The sequence below is a fragment of the Tauraco erythrolophus genome, chromosome 7 (assembly GCF_009769465.1).
Source record: "Tauraco erythrolophus isolate bTauEry1 chromosome 7, bTauEry1.pri, whole genome shotgun sequence".
Lineage (NCBI taxonomy): Eukaryota > Metazoa > Chordata > Aves > Musophagiformes > Musophagidae > Tauraco > Tauraco erythrolophus.
Window position 1 is genome coordinate 62,828,670 of NC_141471.1, and position 20,744 is coordinate 62,849,413.

General features: G+C 40.6%; 1 protein-coding gene across 5 annotated transcripts in view; it reads right to left on the reverse strand.

The window, feature by feature from the left end:
• TNS3 (tensin 3) overlaps positions 1 to 20,744 on the reverse strand; it is a 251,267-nt gene that overhangs the window by 100,745 nt on the left and 129,778 nt on the right. For all 5 annotated transcript variants that reach the window (XM_086614502.1, XM_086614501.1, XM_086614505.1 and 2 more), the window contains 7 exons: positions 15,039 to 15,089; positions 13,664 to 13,786; positions 12,399 to 12,463; positions 9,319 to 9,402; positions 5,502 to 5,614; positions 3,952 to 4,012; positions 3,728 to 3,803 (listed from right to left, as the gene is read on the reverse strand). In XM_086614502.1, the coding sequence (XP_086470628.1) occupies positions 3,728 to 3,803; positions 3,952 to 4,012; positions 5,502 to 5,614; positions 9,319 to 9,402; positions 12,399 to 12,463; positions 13,664 to 13,786; positions 15,039 to 15,089 (573 nt within the window). The remainder of the gene's footprint in view (positions 1 to 3,727; positions 3,804 to 3,951; positions 4,013 to 5,501; positions 5,615 to 9,318; positions 9,403 to 12,398; positions 12,464 to 13,663; positions 13,787 to 15,038; positions 15,090 to 20,744) is intronic.

Consider the following 20,744-nt stretch of genomic DNA (forward strand, 5'->3'; position numbering starts at 1 on the left):
GACACCTTGGGTAGAACACAGAACTCTGTAAAAATAGTATCTAGTATGAATTTCAGCAGCTAAAGGTGAACACAATCCACTTACTCTCTCACACCACCATCCCTCAGACCTAGGGATATCTGACCTACTAATTCTCCGAGCCAAGCGTAATACAAAGCCACTCAGCATTCGTACAGGATCACATAAAAATTGTGATAACTTTAGTTGCAGGACTGAGAATTTTATGATGATATCCTGATGGTATCAGGATTTTGTGATAAAGCAGATGTTACTGAAATGCATTAGAAAGACAACAAAAATCACCTTTTTTAAGGCAGATGGAGAAAAGTGTTCTAGGCAGAAAATACTGAATAACTGAAGAGCAAACAGTTATTCAAACTGAAGGAATACAAGAAAGATGTAGAGGTTTAAGAAGGACGTTTCTGAAAGTTGGGATTAAAACATAGTTATGAAATTCTTCTCGCTACAAGACTTGAAAAACCTAACATAAGCTGTTGCTCTCTACCCTTCATTATAGTAACCCCATGATGCCTTAAATTCCAGAAGTTCATCAGCCCTGACCATATAGATGGCATACAAGACAACTTCTGAAGTATTTCAGTCCATATACCAGAGATGGGGCTTTTTTTCAGGTATTCTCTATGCAAACCACATATTCCCAACCTTTATAAAGGCTGGGAGATTCTCTACGCAAGTAAACATTATTTTATCTGAAAGTGAGGGTTTGGAGTTTTTTGCTGCTTTGTTTTCTAAAAAAGAATCGCCTGCATCATAGTGGTAACACCAGGTAAAACAGTATTTGCTTCTTATTTTAAAGAGTGCTTTACACCCACCAAAGTTAACCTAGTGTACAAACTCCTACCTATTGAAGGGACTTATTTCGTTTTAGTCCAACACAACTACCAGCATCACTTCACTAGAACCGTGGTCATAAGTCAGTCCCTTAAATTTCCCAAAATATAAGGCAGGAGAAAGAGGCAGACTGCTTGACTGGAGAACAAATAAACGTTCGTTCTCCACTACGCTCAGCCAACTCTCCGTGTAGGCAAAACATCATCATAAAGAGTGAAACCTGCAAGTTTGCCCTGAAGTGAAAAACAGACAGAAAGGGGATGAAGAGAGCCCCTGATGAGACACACTAGAACTGGCCTGCTCCAAAACGTACAAGCGTCCTGGAAGTAGAATCATAGAATCACAGAATGGTTTGGGTTGGAAGGGACCTCAAAGATCATCCAGTTCCAACCCCCCTGACATGGACAGGGAAATCCTCCACTACACCAGGTTGCCCAAAGCCTCATCCAACCTGGCCTTGAACACTGCCAGGGATGGGGCATCCACAACTTCTCTGGGCAACCTGTTCCAGTACCTCACCACCCTCAATGTAAAGAATTTCTTTCTTATATCTAACCTAAATCTCCCCTCTTTCAGTTTAAATCCATTGCCCCTTGTCCTGTCACTACACACCCTTGTAAAAAGTCCCTCTCCAGCTTTCCTGTAGGCCCCCTTTAGGTATTGGAATGCTGCTATAAGATCACCCCAGAGCCTCCTCTTCTCCAGGCTGAACAGCCCCAACTCTCTCAGCCTGTCTTCATAGCAGAGGTGCTCCAGCCCTCGGATTATCTTCGTGGCCCTTCTCTGGACTCGTTCCAGTAGCTCCATGTCCTTCTTGTGTTGGGGACTCCAGAGCTGAACACAGTATTCCAGGTGGGGTCTCACGAGAGCTGAGTAGGGGGGCAGAATCACTTCCCTCGACCTGCTGGCCACAGTAACTGTGATAATTCTATTTAATTATATTATGTGAGCAAAAAGAAGCTTGAAAAGACTTAAAAGCTTCTCTAAGGTTATACACATTCCTCCACAATTCGTTATCTGTTAAAACATTAGCTTCTTAGGCATTTAAACAATCACATTATTTTTACATGTGGATCATTCATGAGAGTTTCTGAAGACGCAGAAGACCAAATACCTGGACAATACATTTTGTCCTCCCACTTGTCAAGAGTTTTGGCTTCGCACCGTTGCTGGATCTACCGTTCTTTGCCTAATAGTGTTTATGAAGACACTGAATCTGGTTCCGTTCACAGAACTACATAGTTCGTCCTTCTTTCTACTTTCTAACTCAAAGTAACAGCCTTGAATAATCTGAATTTAGGATATGCTACATCACTTATACAGAATTGTAACTGTTTATGAAAATTGGGCCTCTCTTACAATCAGTACATCTATACCCAGGACACCACTAGTGCTCAGTACACACGATAACCTTTCAATGGAATCAAAGCTTAACTCAGAATTCAGGCTCCACTACCTTCTGATGCCATGGCCAAGAATTAAAGCAAGCCACTGTAACATGGGAAATACCTGTATGCATTTACAGATGTCAGTACATCTTTTCAGCAGCTGTGGCTGTGCTGTATCACCATATACTATTCACACTGTGTTAACAAATTCTCTAAACCTAAGACAAGCAAGTCTCTTTTTAAAAAAAAAACAAACAAAAAAAACCCAACATGCACTTTTCAGGTGGTTAAATCTTTTCAAGTTGGAGGTGGAGCATCCTATGGATTTTTCTTTTTCCTGAAGCCACTGACAGTTTTGCTTAGACATAGTAAAAAAAATAATAATATTTGGAACTGAAGTGATGTCTTTGTTTAGGAAATACTACCATGCTCAATAAGATGCCAGCTTGCTCAGAAGAATTACCTCCAATAATAGCATGAGACCAATGAAGCTGATCTCTTTTAAAGTAACACAAGCATTACTGAAAAGCTACATGCTCATTTTTCATTTTCAACACACATCTGAGAGATACTGAACTTGTCTCAGGCTGATTTCTTGTCATCTATTCCATTCCCTTAGGCACAAACAGTCTTCCAACGAGTAACAAAGCTTCCTGAATTCAAAACTGTCCCAAACTTCCTGAGTATACCAATTTATAACAGTATATTTAAAAACTCTTATACTAAACTGAATGAGGAGGGGAAGTAGGAAAGGGAGAAAGAGGAATGATAATAAAAAACATTATTTCAAAAGACAAAAAAACCCACCACCTAATAGCAAGAACCCCTCACATTGAGGTCCAACATTTCTCAAAGTAATACTTAAAATAAAAAAACATTCTGAAACCTACTAGAGATAGACCAGGAATACTTTCTGACAATACCTCTCCCATTCACATTCCAGGTGTTTTTCCATCCTCTCAGTTTAACAGATCGGAAGGCACAGCAACTATCTTTCTTTACTTTCTGTGTGCACAACTGTGTACGACGAGCCAGAGAGAAAGCAGAGAGGTTTAAAATGATGGTGCTGCAGTTCAACCATGGTTGCACTTTGCATCCAGGGAATTACACATAATATATTAGCACATATAAATTGCTTTACAAACACTGCATGCCCTCGTAGAATCAGAAAGCTTTTATCTGGTGTCCTACCTTTCCGTGTACCAAAATCATGTAGAATAGTTGGGTGTTTTCTTCCCAGCACAGTTTTACAACTGGGAATGCCCAGAGCAAGTGTTTCGGCTCCTAAAAACCTTCTACTTTGAGTTTTATAGGAATTCTGATTCCTATAAAACTCAAGAATGAAGACTAAATTAACTTAATAACCAATTTGTAGTATGTCTGCAACCATTTGCTCGATTTATCTTCTTACAAGAACGCAAAATAGGTCAGAGACTGTAAAGTAAATGGCACCGTACGAAGACCTTCCTTCCATGCGACTAACTTACCATAACATCTCCCTTCAAAAGCTGGGCAGGGTCTATAGCAATGCAGATTCGGCTTTGATTTTCTGGGCCTATGCTACTTAACAGGAGAGAAAAGAAAAATAAAATTTATGGTTTAAAGAAACAAAACAAAAAAAAAAAGAAAAAAAGAAAAAAAAGGCTGTAATTCTACAATCACGAGAGTTAAAACCTGGATTCAAACACAAAGGAAAGTGCTTACTACTTACTATATTCCCGATGTATAAACTGGTTGCATAGCCTGGTATAACTTCAGAAAAGGCCGACAAGCTGAAAAGAAGTCAACAGAAAGACTGTTCTGCAATTGTTTTCCTTTATCTGAATATTACAATTAGGAAGCCTCACACACACCCAGACTGAGCAAAGCGGCACGCAAAGGGGCATAGCACTGACTGTTAAAATATCCTTCAAAGCAAAATTGGCTTTGATAGATTAATTTTCCTCCAAAAAAGTATTTGTTTATATTTTATGAAAAAGTGACTTTTTTCCTGATCTTTAGACTAGTTCTGAATTGGGGAGGAGGAGATTTTAAAGGATTCCACTAAGGAAAGGAAGAGGGAACACTTTGCTCCTTATTAAATGTCAATCTGCCTTCCTTCCCCCTTCTTCTGCAGGAAAACAAAATTATTAAGGGAAGAAAAAGAATGACCAAAACAAAAAAAACAAGCAAACTCCAAAACAAAATACAAAACATTTTCAAAACTAAACAAAATATTTGACCTACAGTTCTGTTTCTGAACTAGTAAGTCCCTTAAATTTCTTGATACAACAAACACACATCTTGTATTTTTTTGAAATAGCTATATTAGAAATAAAACCAGGCTAAACAAAGTTGACAATGAAGCACTGCAAGTTCACGCTGCTGATTCAAAAGACAGCCTGGAGAAGAGAAGGCTCCGGGGTGATCTTATTGCAGCCTCCCAGTGCCTAAAGGGGCTACAGGAAAGCTGGAGAGGGGCTTTTTACAAGGACGTGTAGTGGTAGGACAAGGGGCAATGGCTTTAAACTGAAAGAGGGGAGATTTAAATTTGATATAAGAAAGAAATTCTTCACTCAGAGGGCGGTGAGGCACTGGCACAGGTTGTCCAGAGAAGTTGTGGCTGCCCCATCTCTGGAAGTGTTCAAGGCCAGGTTGGATGAGGCTTTGGGCAACCTGGTGTCGTGGAGGGTGTCCCTGCCCACGGCAGGGGGGTTGGAACTAGATGATCTTTGAGGTCCCTTCCAACCCTAACCATTCTATGATGCTATGATTCTAGGTGTTATTTAACTCTCAGATGATAAAAATACAGTTATGCTCCTTTACTGTGCTCTAGCACAGTGTCTTGGTTTAGCATTTTAATTTTAAAGCCACTTATTACAGCAGGCTGCCTTAGAAGCACACCATTTCCAAATGGTCTTTCTACAGAAAATCCAATCTCAAACCAGAAAAGAGATTACATTTATGAATATGTTTATTTCCTAAAGAAGCAGGAAATGACTGCGAAACCTGACCCACTCTTTTGCAGGGACTGGGATCATAACTCTTCAGAGACCAGGCAGACATGAAAAGCAACAACTCTTCATGTAACAAAGGACATTTTATTTCATCTGCTGTAATTTTTAGTATATTTCTCTTCTCCTGGGTCTTTCACTGGGAATATTTGGACCGATATCAAGGGACACCAACTCTACTTTGAGTTCATGTCGGTTTTCTAGGAAGCTCCACAATGAAACAAGACTTTGAGCCTGCACTTGGGACAGGAAAATTTAGGTACTTTACCTCCCCCAGCATCGAAACTCGGGATGCCATGAAGGATAACATAGTGCAGGAAAAGAGGGCTTGCATTCATTTTCATAGATCCGGATAGAAGGCCACTTAGGAACTGCACGTATCTAAAAAAAAAATTATCTGAATTAAACAAAAAAAGCAATGCAACCATATCAGGGAAATACATTCTTCACGCATGAATATTTCTAGGCCACCGGTAGCGAGTAGCATCGTAACATTACACATAACTCCAGAAAAATAATCTTCACAAAATAGCTTGAAAAGACACTTCAATTTACCACTTCATCAAACCCACGGCTGTTACATTGCTATCATTGATGCCTTCGTTTCAGTTCTTCACACCACTACTCCACGTAAGAAGGGAACTAGCAGAGACAGTGAGGTCAGTCATTTTGGTCCGTCTCTAGTTGCAAGTGAAGCTCTCAGTTGGCTTTCACGGTAGCATGACACGGGCCCTCCCCATCTACAGTGAAGTGCACTTCATTGAAACAAGAGCAAGAAGTACCCTTGTGAGCAATCTTACCATTAAGGCCAACGCAGGCAAATAACATCATCACCAGAAGTGATCTCATTCAGCACCAAACAGAGGAAAACTGCCACAGCAACGTAAAAATCGTTGTATTTCTGCTATTTAACACTTGGTTTGGTCACAAGCTCATGAGCACATGAACACCACTGCCATGTGTGTGAAACACATTCCTCGTATTTCCTTAAATAACCTACTTAAATCAGTCTCCTTTCATTTTTCTGCTGGCTTGGAGTCTCTTTTTTTCCACCCCCACGACAAGACCTTCATTTAACTTCACTCTCAGGAACACACCAAAGAAAGAAAATCACCTCCTTCTCCCCCTTCATACACAGATCGCCTGAACCATCCCTCACTGCGCTCCCGGCAATGCTATCCCTAAGGATATCCTCCAATAGCCCGGAATGAGGGCTGTGCTGCTTTAAAACAGGTTTCATTAATAGACAGCAGCAAAGCTCACTTTATTTCGAAATGTTATAAAAAAAGACAGCTTTGCTTTTTGGTTTCCTCCTTCAGCCTTTCCAAAAACATTTGGTACATCAGAATCACAAATTGACAAACTGCCACACTGACCTGACAAAAAGCAGTGTGGCAAAACATTTTGTCAGTGACCTCTTAGTCTGAACGTTTTCCCTCTACCTCTACCTGCTTTTAATTATTCCAAAAGTTGGAATTTTTGGACACCTTTCTCAAGGCAGCGCATTTAAGAGGCTTATTTTTGAGAAGTGTGTGCCAAGATTTATCCGGAAGGTATACGAGAAATTTTTAAATATGAAGGGTATGTATCTGCACTTCTTATCCAGGTAAACATTCAAAACTACTTATCTGAGAATAAATATCCCTTTTATTTATCGTCAGAATGGACTCAAAACAGGACACCTGGTCTGTAGCTGCTTCTTGCCACTGTTATGGCATCTGCCTGGCAGCGGGGAAAAGCCAAGTGATATTTTCAGGATCACTTAATGGCTACGATTTATTTCCTTCTGGACAAGACTTGGTGGAGAAAAAGTTTCAAAATACAAATAACGGGTGCGGTTTTGAATTTTATCATTTTGATATTCACCTAAATTATACCTGTTTATACATCAACCGGATTTTAACAAGGGCATTGCTAATTAATTATCCAGGAATGGTTTCAGAGAAAAAGCACGTTAAAAAGGCGATTCGGGCCACCAGCTGATCAAAACGGGATCAAAAAAGGGTTATAAAATTACCGACACATATTACAGAGTTGGTTTTCCTCTCCCTGCAATAGACCAGCAGCCACTGCTGGCCCAGGCCACGGCAGGACAGGCTCAGGAGAAGGTGCTGATAAAGAGTCTGGAGAACCCACTCTGTCCTCCCAGGCAGTGACGCTCCCAAGTTCCCGTGTTTGCGTGTGTCTGGAAGACGGTACGGACAGCTTGAATGTAGCACTTCTGCTTAAAGACGCTGATTCCATCACGTCAGGAGGTGAACTGAGTCTCTCTGAAACTTCCACCTCCTGCCCACCAGAAGAATCACAGAATGTCAGGGATTGGAAGGGACCTCAAAGGATCATCTAGTCCAATCCCCCTGCCAGAGCAGGACCACCTACATCAGATCACACAAGAACGCGTCCAGGCGGGTTTGGAACATCTCCAGAGAAGGAGACTCCACAACCTCTCTGGGCAGCCTGTTCCAGTGTTCTGTTCCCCTTACTGGGAAGAAGTTCTTCCTCATGTTTAAGCGGAACCTCCTGTGTTCCAGCTTATATCCATTTCCCCTTGTCCTATCATTGGATGCCACTGAGAAGAGCCTGGCTCCATCCTCATGACAGTCACCCTTTCCATATTTGTAAACATGAATGAGGCCCCCCCTCAGTCTCCTCTTCTCCAAGCTAAAGAGACCCAGCTCCCTCAGCCTTTCCTCACAAGGGAGATGCTCCACTCCCTTCATCATCTTTGTGGCCCTGCACTGGACTCTCTCCTGCAGTTCCTTGTCCTTCTTGAACTGAGGGGCCCAGAACTGGACACAATATTCCAGATGCGGCCTCACCAGGGCAGAGTAGAGGGGGAGGAGAACCTCTCTCGACCTACTCACCACAGCCCTTCTAATACACCCCAGGATGCCATTGGCCTTCTTGGCCACAAGGGCACATTGTGAAGAATTAAGCATGTGCTTCCTCGAGGAGGGCAGGAAAGCTGGATACCACCATTTACACCTGTTTCACCTCCAGCTTCAGGGCTCACACACGGATCGCCTAAGTCGGGAGCAGCTCCAGCGTCCTGTCAATGCAGCTGCAAAGCTGCCCTGACGCACAGCTCCCAGGGCTGCGGTGAGGGTCCCTGACTCTCACGGAAACGTGCCTGCAGAAGGCTGCTTCATGGGAAGATTAAGAAAAATCAATGCGTTACTGGTTTTCAAGCGAAAGAGAGCTGTGCGGGTCACCAAATGGGTTTAAGAAGTAACGGAAAAGTTTTTCCTATTTAGAGATTAGCAGAAGCAAATGCCTTACACTTGTTACTACTTATTTTTCCAATTTAATTCCTAGTAAAGTCTTATCCTTTCAATGACTTCTAAAAAACCTACTGTGTACACACTGATTAGGACCGAAACCAAACAGTAATTACTAAATGACACCCAGATCTTTTATGTTTCTAAAAGAAGATTCACCTATATCACAATTACTCCTCTGATGGATATCAATCTCTTTTGGCACTGAATCCCTCATTATCTCTCGTCAAAATGAGCTAAACAGCGAACCCCAGAACCATTCACTTTCCAAACGACGTCCTTTGAGCCCTAATTCAGCCTTGTTCACACGGACAGACCGAGAAGGCGAGACACACAGACAGACAGAATGAATAATGCACGCTTGGACAATCATTTACTGGCACGGACATGGGGCAGATGCATCATCTGCAGATCCTCCAAACAAATGATAATAAGATCTTTATTGCACACTAATCAACATGCATTCCATACACATCATTTATGCCAGGGAAAAATTAGTCTATTAGTATCTCGGAGCAATCAAGAAATAGATTGTGACATCTCTTTTCGTTAACAAACAATGCAGTTATAACGTGCAGATAACAACGCGGTACAAAAGGTCTTATCTATCTCGGGCTACGTGCAGGAACTGAAGGAGAGATCTCATCAATCAAGGAAGATTAATATAAGATAAAGTGCTAAGAGTTCAGGAATCACCAGAGGATCTTGTGGAAATAGCCTTCACATAGCAGGGGAGGGAGTACGGGATGGGGGCAGAAGACAAGGATGACATTTCTTATTGGTATGAATTAGAAACAAATTAAATACCTTCTTTGGGATGGCTGCATTAAAGCTGAAACTTTATCATCAAAGAATTTCTTCATAGCAAATCTGTCTAGAGCCTGGTCAGCACTGTCAAAACAGAGACACAGATATTACGTTATTCCAGTTCAGGGTTATCTTGGAAATTTAGCAGGTTACTGCTTGAAATACGCCAAAACATTTGGAAGGGAAAAAAAGGAATGGAGGGAAAAAGAAAAGAAAGAAGAACCTAACTAGCAACTCTGGCACTTATAGACAAGAATGTTTTTTTCCACTGACACCTTCTCATTCCACACCTTAAGGCAGTTTCTTTCCCGAGGCAAAGCACCTACTCCCTTATTCAATTAACTGGATTGCATATTTCCAACGTGAATACATTAAAGTCATAACGCAACACACTTTAGCATGGCCAAGCAGCTCAGGCTGCAAAAGAAGAACACTTCCCATTGTTTCCTGAGAGTGCCACTGGGGAGTTCTCTCTGCGAAATACAAATTAATTCTATGTTTAAAAAAGAAGCAACAACGATATGGAGATAAAAACCACTCCTAGCTCTGAGAGAGGTACAGTACACGAGGCGCAAAGGATGCCAGGCCAGAGGATCATCTAAGCAGACAATAATTCATTCTTTTTCCTACGCCCAGAGCAACCGAGGGCAAGAATGTTTAAAATAAAATAGGTGTCAATCTTTGAAAAATAAAAGTTTTGCATCAGACGACCACAAACTCTTGAAATGGACAATTAAGGAGCAACACGTTCAGAAAAACACACTTTTGTTCTCTATCCAAATTGGCTCTGATGTGGGTCTTTTGCACCTGTGTGGAGGAAGGCAAGAGGGTATGGAAAAAAGAAACAGAAGTGCCAAAAATAAGTAAGAATGCTGTTAATCACATATGCCAAGTAACATGCTATGCTGATTCTGTTGTATCTGTATCAGATAAAAGCAATGTGTCTCTTAACAGATGTAACTGACGGCGTTAATTAACATGAAAAAAACTCCAGAAGTTTCAAAACAATTAGATTCCGGAATCTCAAATTTTAAATTCCACGTCTAGTTCAACCTATGCAAGTTCTGAGGAAAAAAACTGCAAAGTATACATATGTATATTGGGCTAAAAATGGATTTTATACCTTTTCCAACAAATAATCAGAAGTTACCAATTGTCTTGATGGGGTGCTGGATCAGGTTGTGAAGTCGTGCCTTTACTCATGGATGTTAAAGATTACACAGTGTGTGCTTAGAATATTTCTTGTCCCAAAAAACTCTCCTCTTGACCCAACCAATCACACCTCTTCATCCACACTATCACCCAGAATTTACGTAACCCACTTGTAACTGGACAAAGACTGCCAGTCCTCTAGTTGGTCAACTCTGTTTTAACAACTATTCCAAAGAGCTCTGTTTGCCCTCGTTGAATCTGACGGCACATTAGTCCTTCCTAAATGAGAAAATCAGATATTTGTAAGATATAACGCAAAGGGGTTTGCATCACAAGGCTTTTTCACTAAGCCTAGATTTTTCCGGCCTGTGCATGCGGGCAATTAGGAACTTTATTTAGTGTGAACATCCTCAAAGTCTTCTGACACAGCAGCTGGCACCCTCCACGGCAGCACCTGCTTTTGGGAGGCTGCCATGTTCCATTTTGGAGAGTCTTGAAAACGCCAGGGATACACAAATCCTGGCTGGGAGAACTCCCCAACCTCATTCTCACACAGAAAAGTTAAGTTTTGGGTAGGAGCTGACAGATACCCCAAAATTCAAAGGAGGGCTTCCAAACTCTCCCCTCCCCTGCAACCCCACTGGAGGAATCCTAAATTTGTTTGGGGTAACAGAGGTCACCTTTCATCGCTGGGCTTTACAGCCCATCCAGGTGCTGTTCCGTCATGGCACTACTACCACGTCTTTATAGCCCGGTACCACCTTTAAGGATGACACAATATGGCACCACTGAGATCACAATATAGTACTGTACTAGCCTCACTTGACAGATTTTTGTCACAGTAATTCTCAACAAAATATTGTTAAGACTGTGGCAATCACTGTCCCACTTCCCACTTGAAGAGATATATATTTATTTTTTCAGCACATACTGGTGTGTGTAATGCACCTGATTTATGAGTCTACAATTACCAGTCAATCAGGCTTCCCAGCGGGAACACAGATTTATTTTCTGAGATGCTGCTTTTACTGAAATCCATGAGTAATTTGTCATCAGCCTCTAGTGATTCAGGACTTCATCCAGTACAGTATTAGATCAAATCTGTTATTGTCAGACTGGTGTGAACTCGGAATCAAACCTGATTTAACCATGGCCTTTACACTGCATTTTTGTTTTAATACGTTCATATATGTGAATATAAAAAGAGACGAAGGGAAAACAATTTGATTAAAAAGCAAACAAAAAACCCCAACCAAAACACATTTCATCCTTTTGAGACTATTTATCAAATTTAATCTTTGCTGACATAAATTGTCAATTATCATTTCATAATTTGAGCACTCTAAAAGAAACAATTAAACCCAAGCAATCAGATACCTATTGTTTGAACTAACCGCAAGATAAAATCTCGATTACTTCTCAAACTGCATTCTGCACTTTGATCCATGTCTAAGAATTCCCTATTCAAATATTGATTCCGGATTCTAATAATTGTTTTCCTTATGTACTTTAGGAATAGTTTCTCATCCATTCAAAAGAGGTAACTTGATGGATAGGGCAAATAGAGGGGTTTAATAGAATAAAGATGGCATCGTTACATAAAAATGGGTTCCTGCATATTTCTTCACTCATCTCAAAAGACCTTTTTAGAGAATTTTCCCACAGAATCATTGAATATCTCAGATTAGAAGAGACCTTAGGGTGTCACTTAGTCCAACCTCCTGCTGAAAGCAGGAGCACGAGCAAACTCTGCCACGGAAGCACGCTGTTTCAAGGCATGCTCCGAGACTCTTTGAGAAGAAAACCCAACAAAAAAAAAGTTAACCACGAAACAGTAAGCTGACAAACAGCACTACAATTAAAACGCATCTTTTTCTGATGTTTCCTGAATTGTGAAAAACACATCATATGTATTATTCACAACTTACCTTGCAGAAACATTGGTGAAGTGCATGTAAGATGATATGACTACGCCTATCCTTCCTTTTCCTCCCTGTGTACGGAAAAAGGAATGAGACCTTATTTAATGTACTACGTTATTGAGCATTATTTTATTTAAGATCCATACTAAACAAAATTTTAAGACAGGAGATTGAGAGTCCTTTCAATCGTGCATCTCTTATGTTGCTGGAAAGATGTATCAACTATTCTAATTTTATATTACTTTTTCCAGAGATCACTCAAGACAAGCCTAGACAACAGCGCAACTCCTGGCATGAAATGCTATGAAGTACCTATTTCAGAAAGTGTACGAGTTTCCCACAGGTTGGGCCGTTTTTACCTCCACAGCACCCAAGATTACTACTTATTTTTCTATGGATAATTTAAAAAATGTTCCAAAATCTTACTAAATAATTTACATGACATAATTTCAGTACAAGCGGTAATTCTCACAGACTCCAAAACAATTTCAGTCTCTAAGCAGATACAACAAATAGCTGTATCAATCTTCATGGTTTTTAAAGTCATTACCAAAAGGCATTAATCAACAATATGCATTACCAATTTGTATATAAAATATCTAGGAATACTTTGCCCAGTTTTCTTTTGTCCCACGTACGGGCTGTCCCCCTGGCTGCGATCCCACAACCAGTAAGAATTCACTAGTGTACCTATCACACAACCATGGCATTCTGGCCGCAAGCAATTCAGGACTGGGGACTACATAACCTGACTGGAGGAGAAGTTTTGGTCCCATTATCACCCTCATTCTGTTCAGAGTAACATCTGCCAGTGATAGAGAGACAGGTTTGCCTCAAGTGATCCACTGATAGGACAAGGGGAAATGGGTTTAAGTTGAAGGAGAACAGATTTAGATTAGATTTTAGGAAGAAATTCTTCAGTACGAGGGTGGTAAGACTTTGGAATAAATTGCCCAGAGAAGTTGTGGATGCCCCCTCCCTGGGGGTGTTCAAGGCCAGGCTGGACGGAGCCTTGAGTAGCCTGGTCTACTTGAGAGGCATCCCTGCCCATGACAGGGAGGTTGGATTAGATGATCTCTAAGGTCCCTTCCAGCCTGTGTCCTTCTATGATTCTATGAAGTGTCACCAGTGCAGCTACCAGCTCAATTCTGAATTCATTTTATCTGTGTTTAATTAAGGCATCTCTTTACTTCTCTTCATTGTGAGCAAGCAAGGAGAAGAAAAAACAGATAAAAACCGACAGGCGAAGTGTATACACTAAGCTCACTTACTCTGCAATGGATCACCACCACGTGCTGAGGATCACTGTTGAGCCATGACTCCATAGTCTTGCAGATGGTGCACACTTTATCCAGAGGTGGAGCATGGAGATCGGGCCACCCCACATCCATAATCTGCAATTAAACAAGTGACATTCACAAGACACACGTTGACTCTAATATTACATTTTAAAATGTGGCTTCAAATAATTGTGATGGTGAGGAGTCTCCCATTTTTTTCCAACCCAGATAATCATGTCATTCAAATACCATGATCTAACTAAAATATGCTTACAGGTCTCTTAAGTGGAATAAGAGGATTTGTTTGGGTTTTTTGTAAGATACTGGTACTCTTCTGAAATCAAACAAAATCTCCCCCCCAAAACCCACCAACCACTCACAAGCAACAATATTTCTGAAGATCCTGATTTCTTAAAACATTTTCAACTAGAAATTCAGGTATTTTATAACTGCAAAATACTTAGAAGGTCAAAATTAGAACAAAGGATGTTAACTGGCCTGGTCCAGTATTTTGTGATTGTTTTTATTTAGTTTGCAATTTATTTCCTTCACGCACAACAGATCTGACATCTCAAAATTTTGTTCGTATTTTCTATCCAACTTTAGTCACTATATAATACTGTTTACTCAACCTCTGATTATTATGCACATAGTTAACCCTAACAAAACCAGTAACCATGGACAACTTGAACACTTTATTGATCACAAAGGATTTAACAGGTCAAAATTAAGAGTTCTTTTAATATTTTCCTCAGATAGCATATTATGCCAGTAAATATACTGCTATAAATATACATCTGTGCTACCCTGGCCTTATAATAGGTACTGAAGAGTATCTGCATAGCGTTTTTTATAACAAATACAACAAAAGGTGAGGAGGAACACCTCCTCACAACAAGACTTCAATAGCTCCCTTCCTTACGTCTGCACGTGCAGAGGAGCCACTGTGACAAGACAGCACAAAAGGGAAGTCTATATCTCAACCATGTTCACTAGCTTCAGCTCTCGGACTGTACGTTGCAGTATACAACCCCTTGTATGCTGTGACTGCACAAAGAAAGCAGACTTGGAGTAAAATTTGTATCACTCAATAGGAATTTTTCAGTAGTCACAACAGGCTTCAGGTCCTGTGTTCAAAGTCCAAGACGACAACAGGAACGGCTACGTAAAGCACAGACCCAACAGACACAGAACAGAACCTGAAGGGAAATGTAAAGGGATGCACGTGGGGGTTTTTTTTTATCATCTTCCAAAAGTTATTCTCTTACTCTGTGTATCAAGGCTTGCAGAGCTTCAGGGCTTATCAGGCCAGTTAAGTTGTATTTAACACTGGAAAGAGAGGTACGTTATGGAAGACAATTAATACCTTTGGGTTAAGCTTGGCAAGGTCATATCTCTTTTCAGAGAGGTTTAACACCTGTTCAGAAAGAAAGAAAAAAAATATCAACCATCAAGACTTCATAATTTCTGTAGTAAATAGTTGTATTTGAAACACATGATAATTACAAGAGACTACAGTGGCAAGGCTTCAAGTTTGCCTGCTCTTCTACCAAACTAATTTAACATTTGAAGTCAGGCAGCACTAACAAAGGTATTTTAGGTATACGGTTATTATATGATCACACTAAAGATGAAACTAAATGCGCGTTTTGAAAAAGGACAATTAAAATTCTGCTCCATTTTATTTATTTCACAGGGCTTTATTTTAGTCAGAGGTATACTGGAAGACCTGGGCACCATGCGAAACAACTGCACGGCATAAATTAGCAAAGAAAAGTCTGGGAGGGTAGTACGGTCCTAAATATTTGAATTCGAGCACCTGGCAGGAAAATATCAATCTGTCAAAACTTCACAGGGAAGATATGGCATTGCTATTTAACTACAGCTTAGCCTGTGAGTTCTTCCAATTCTTCTGTAAACTCGTGAGACAGTAAGTCATCACACACTTAGTTCTTAATAAGGAACTTAATAAAGAGATAGGTTGCTAAATGAATCATGAAGAAGAACAAAAATAATGGAGTGTATACAAGTATATCTGACCCTTTTACTAGGAAGCACTTTAAATTGGTATCAATCTGTAACAAAAAGATGAAATATCAATACTTAACACCTGAAAATGACACTACCAAGGCTAAAGTGTCCCATCCCATTTGGCATTAACCAAAGTTGTAAGCTGAATGTGCAACCCTATCATGGACACAGTGGAAGCAGTAAGACATTACACCACCTTCAGGAAAAAGTACATTTTTTGAACAAGAAATTCAGCCAGAGAAAAGAAGAAAACCCCAAATCAACAAGGTACCCAAGAAAATAGCTTCTATTTTAAGCTGCATAAGGTTCTGGAATTACACATGATATTGGCCATGAAGGGTATACACCACTTTCATTGACCTCAAACCCTAAAACAAAGTATAAAACATCTTCATATGAGGAACATGGTCTTTATTCTAATATTGTGTTTGCATTGTAAACAGATCACTGCAAAAGAGCTAAACAACAATCAATAATTCCTATGTGTGCTGTCCATACTATTTTGGACCAGGAAGATGTATCAATATTTCCAATTAAGAGCACGGTTATCCTTCGAGATATACCAACTGCAATTTAACAGGAATGAAACCAGAAGTGTCTTATGCAAATGACTCAAAACAATGTCTGTAATTTTCTATCAGTCTTAATATTTGCAAAACAATTCCGGGGAGAGTTGTATTTCTCACTATAGAACTCTTAAAATTAGTGTTAAAGTTATGTTAAGAGATTGTCTAAAATTTTCCACAGGGAAAAAAAAAAGTGCTACCCGTTGAGAATTTTTTTAATTCATCTTTCTTGTTGTATTTAGATGTAAGATCAGTTTTAAATTCCTGTGTGTCAAGAATTTCACGACAGGTATTTGTCACTGGAACAGATGCCAAACTCAAAGATGCTGCTATAGCCAAGTCTGTGAAGCTACAGAGTAGAGATCATGCCGAGATACTCCAGGAGTCCCGTCAGGGCAGAAGAGAGACCAGAAGGTGCAGGAACCAACATTTCACGTACAACAAAACAAGAGGTCACAGAAGCCTTTGAAGAGAAGCAGATGCTACAAGCAGATGTCAGTGGAAGATTAACTGCCTTTTCAGCCCCTTTTTGGCACATCCTAGGTCTACTTACTTATATTTTAGTACAAGAAAGAGAAGCATTAGCCTTTAATTCTATGAAACTTAAATGGTTTCACCCTAATTTTAGGTCCTCATCTAAAGAAGAAAAATGAAGTAAGATAAAACAAGCGGGGAAAAAGAAACCCTTTCTGCTTATACACAGCAGAGAGGAAACATGCTCCTTCCTCTTCCTATATGATTTAATCCTGAACTGGGAAGTAACTTTTACTATTAGGATAATATTAATTCTCCCACTCTGCTGAATGCTCAGTTAGAACCATAGAACAAAAATAAGGAAACCTTTTAGCTGGAGAAGAGACCTTTATGAAGGTACTGAAGAGTCTTAGAGTTGATCTGCTCCTTAATCAGATGGCCAGAAATACAAAATCTCATGCCGAAGAACAGAAACAAACAGCATGTGGCTGGCAATTTTGGAAAATGAAAGACGTACTTTGGTCAAACGACACAAAGTACTGAGTGGGGAACCATTCACCAGCCTACAGCCCCTTCCACTGAGGCCAAGAGACTGGGAGGGCAAGTGGGCAAAACCCTTCTACCAGGTGGGACCGCACTTGTTTGCTGATAACAGGGGTAGCCTTGTGTTGAATAAAGAGCAGGGCAGAGAGGAAGGTGGCCACAACGTGGCACAAGCTAAAATTTAGAAACAGTTCCAACTAGTAAAGCAACAGGTAAGCGTTCTCGTGTCATGCACTTACGCAAGACGAAGAAAACGTGCAGCAGCTACATTAGTCCAACCTGTAACAACTACGTACATGCCATGGCTGCGGCGTCACCGCCGAAATCTTTTTGTAAATTGTAACAGTTGGTTTGGGGTTGGTTCAACTTTTGAAAAAGAACTGAGTGTGAACTTAGACAATAGCATTTACTGTCAGATTCCTACTGCCTTTGACATAAATGAGTTACTGTTTATCGGCTGCTCAGGATGCCCCCATGTAGATACCAGGTTGCCCAGAGAAGTTGTGGCTGCCCCATCCCTGGAAGTGTTCAAGGCCAGGCTGGATGAGGCTTTGGGCAACCTGGTGTAGTGAAGGGTGTCCCTGCCCATGGCAGGGGGGTTGGAACTGGATGATCTTTGAGGTCCCTTCCAACCCAAACCAGTCTATGATTCCCTCTCTAACAAGGGAGCTAATGTAGAACAGTTTACTCCTCAAAAAACTTCATTACCTTTAGTCACTGAAATGATATACAATTAACTGGAGCACACTAATACAGCAGCAGCCAGAAATAAACTAACTTGCCCATTTATCGCAGCTTTAAATCAAGAGAACTGCTTTGATGACCGTAAGTCATAAACACTGCAATAAACCTGTTACAGACACTGAAAAAGAACATACTTCTTCACCTATTTTAAACATCAAAACATTCAATTTTAGAAAGTGAATGTAAAATCAGACAAGTATACAGACAAGCTTATAGCAGATTTTTTGTTTTCTTAAAAGCTCGAAATACCTGAACAATTGAGCATTACCCCTCTCCTGCACGTGCAACACATGGCAAACTTTTCAGACCAAATTGTGTGACAAACACATTACTGATGAAGTTGACGGTAACGTAACGGTGAATTTATTTTTGCAAATGGAGTTTTTCAGTTGACATGGCAATTGTAATCTAAACTGTTTTTTTTTCATTTCTGACAGATATTTGCACTGTATGTATGTTGAAAGTACTGGTGTAAAACAGCATTCACTTGGAATCAAATCTTTGAATCTTGCAAGAACATATGCGTTCCTTTGAACCCAGAAACAAATTTTTTAGGGCGTAAAAGGATGCTTCACTCTATCCTTTAAATTTCCTTCCTATGAAAGGTCTGGGTTTTCAAATAAACATTTGTTGCAGAAAGAATCTGTCAATGAAAACACACTGCATGAAAGCAAACATATCAAGGCACTACTGTTACTTGGCCACTTCAAAAACTGTGTTAACAAGCATACTACAGAACATTTTATCTCTCTCATTTCTTTCTTTTCTCTGTCTAATCCAGAGATTCTTAATCCATGACTAATATAAAACAATAACAACTTAAATAGAGGAGGGAACAGCCTCAAGTTGCACCAGGGGAGGTTTAGACTGACTATTAGGAAAAATTTCTTCACCAAAAGGGTTGTCAAGCACTGGAACAGGCTGCCCAGGGAAGTGGTGGAGACACCATCCCTGGAGGTGTTGAAAAGATGTGTAGATGTGGCGCTTGGGGACATGGTTATTGTGGACTTGGTAGTGTTAGGTTAACGGTTGGACTTCATCTTAAGGGTCTTTTCCAATCTAAATGATTCTATTCCATGACTGAAAAAGTCTTTTGCTATTTTTGACATAAAAGCTTGCTTGTTGTAACAGCCGATTTCTAAAAGGCTATCAGCATTTAAAGGCTTTTACAACTCTACATGAATTTTGACATACCACTGGATTCTTTTGGAGTAACATCATCTTGAATTTTTCAACATAATGCGACTTCTCTCTTGCTGACCAAGGCCACGCACATATCAACAAGACAAACTGTTAAAGTACTACACAGATACTACAAAAATTCAGTTTTGAAGTTTTTCCTCTGCTGGAGAAAAGTAAAGTTTCTTCTTGGAACCAAAGCCACCTGTGAAGCTATGTTTTTAGGACATTAAAATAGAGAAAATTTACTGTAAGCTATGGACAGGCTTCCATCTCTCCATAAATGACTCTGGTCTTAGACTGTCAAATCCTCTACTGTTAGAGCAAATGAAATACTCGTGATTTTTTGCTCATGCTCTTCATAAACAACCTGAAACTCAAACAGCTAACAATGCACTCACCCAGCTCTCGGGGTGTATCATTCCCCTTCTCTACCCTCACTATTGACTGTAGTGGCAACAGTTTAACATATTTAAAAATCTAGAGGGAGAACAGTTAGACAAGCAGCGACAAATGCTGATCTGTAATATACGTTCTGCTGGGCTGGCGTGTAGAGCCCCTGACCCAATGCCAGAGCAAAATTGTTCTCGTCAACTTCAGCAGAATTGCTAATTTGCATACCTTCGGGGCGGGGGGGGGGGGGGTGTTAAGGGTTTTTTTGCTGCTATACACGTGCCTCTTGAGCAGACCAAAGGGGTCTTTGAAACATGAGAAACAAAAGATAGTTGAAAAATGAGCTCTCTGGATCTACAACCTGGCTGTGGTTTGTCAGGTTATCTTGCAAATTTGCAAAAACGTACTTGGAGCAGACGGCATCAAACTTTCTTTTGATCCAGTTGGTCAACTTCCAAAGTATTCATTAGAATGTAAGTGAATAAATGGGCCAGTGCAAACTGCATGAGCTTCAACAAGTCAAAATGCAGGGTCCTTCACCTGGGTTAGGCCAATCCTAGGCACAAATACAAACTGGGCACAGAGTGGGTTGAGAGTAGCCCTGAAGAGAAGGATTTGGGGGTGTTATAGGTGAGAAGCTCAACATGAGCCGGCAGTGCGCTCAGGCGGCCCAGGAGGCCAACCACATCCTGGGATGTATCAAGAGAAGCGTGGTCAGCAGGTCAAGAGAGGTGATTCTCCCCCTTTACTCTGCTCTTGTGAGACCCCACCTCGAATACTGTGTCCAGTTCTGGTGTCCCCACAATAAGAGAGACATAGATCTGTTGGAGCGTGTTCAGAGGAGGGCCACAAAGATGATCCAGGGGCTGGAGCACCTCTGCTACGAGGACAGGTTGCAGGAGCTGGGATTGTTCAGCCTTGAAAAGAGAAGACTTTGGGGGGACCTAATAGCTGCCTTCCAATTCCTGAAGGGAACCTACAGGAAGGCTGGGGGGGGACTTTTTACAAGAGCGTCCACTGATAGGACAAGGGGAAATGGGTTTAAGTTGAAGGAGAACAGATTTAGATTAGATCTTAGGAAGAAATTCTTCAGTACAAGGGTGGTAAGACTTTGGAATAAATTGCCCAGAGAAGTTGTGGAT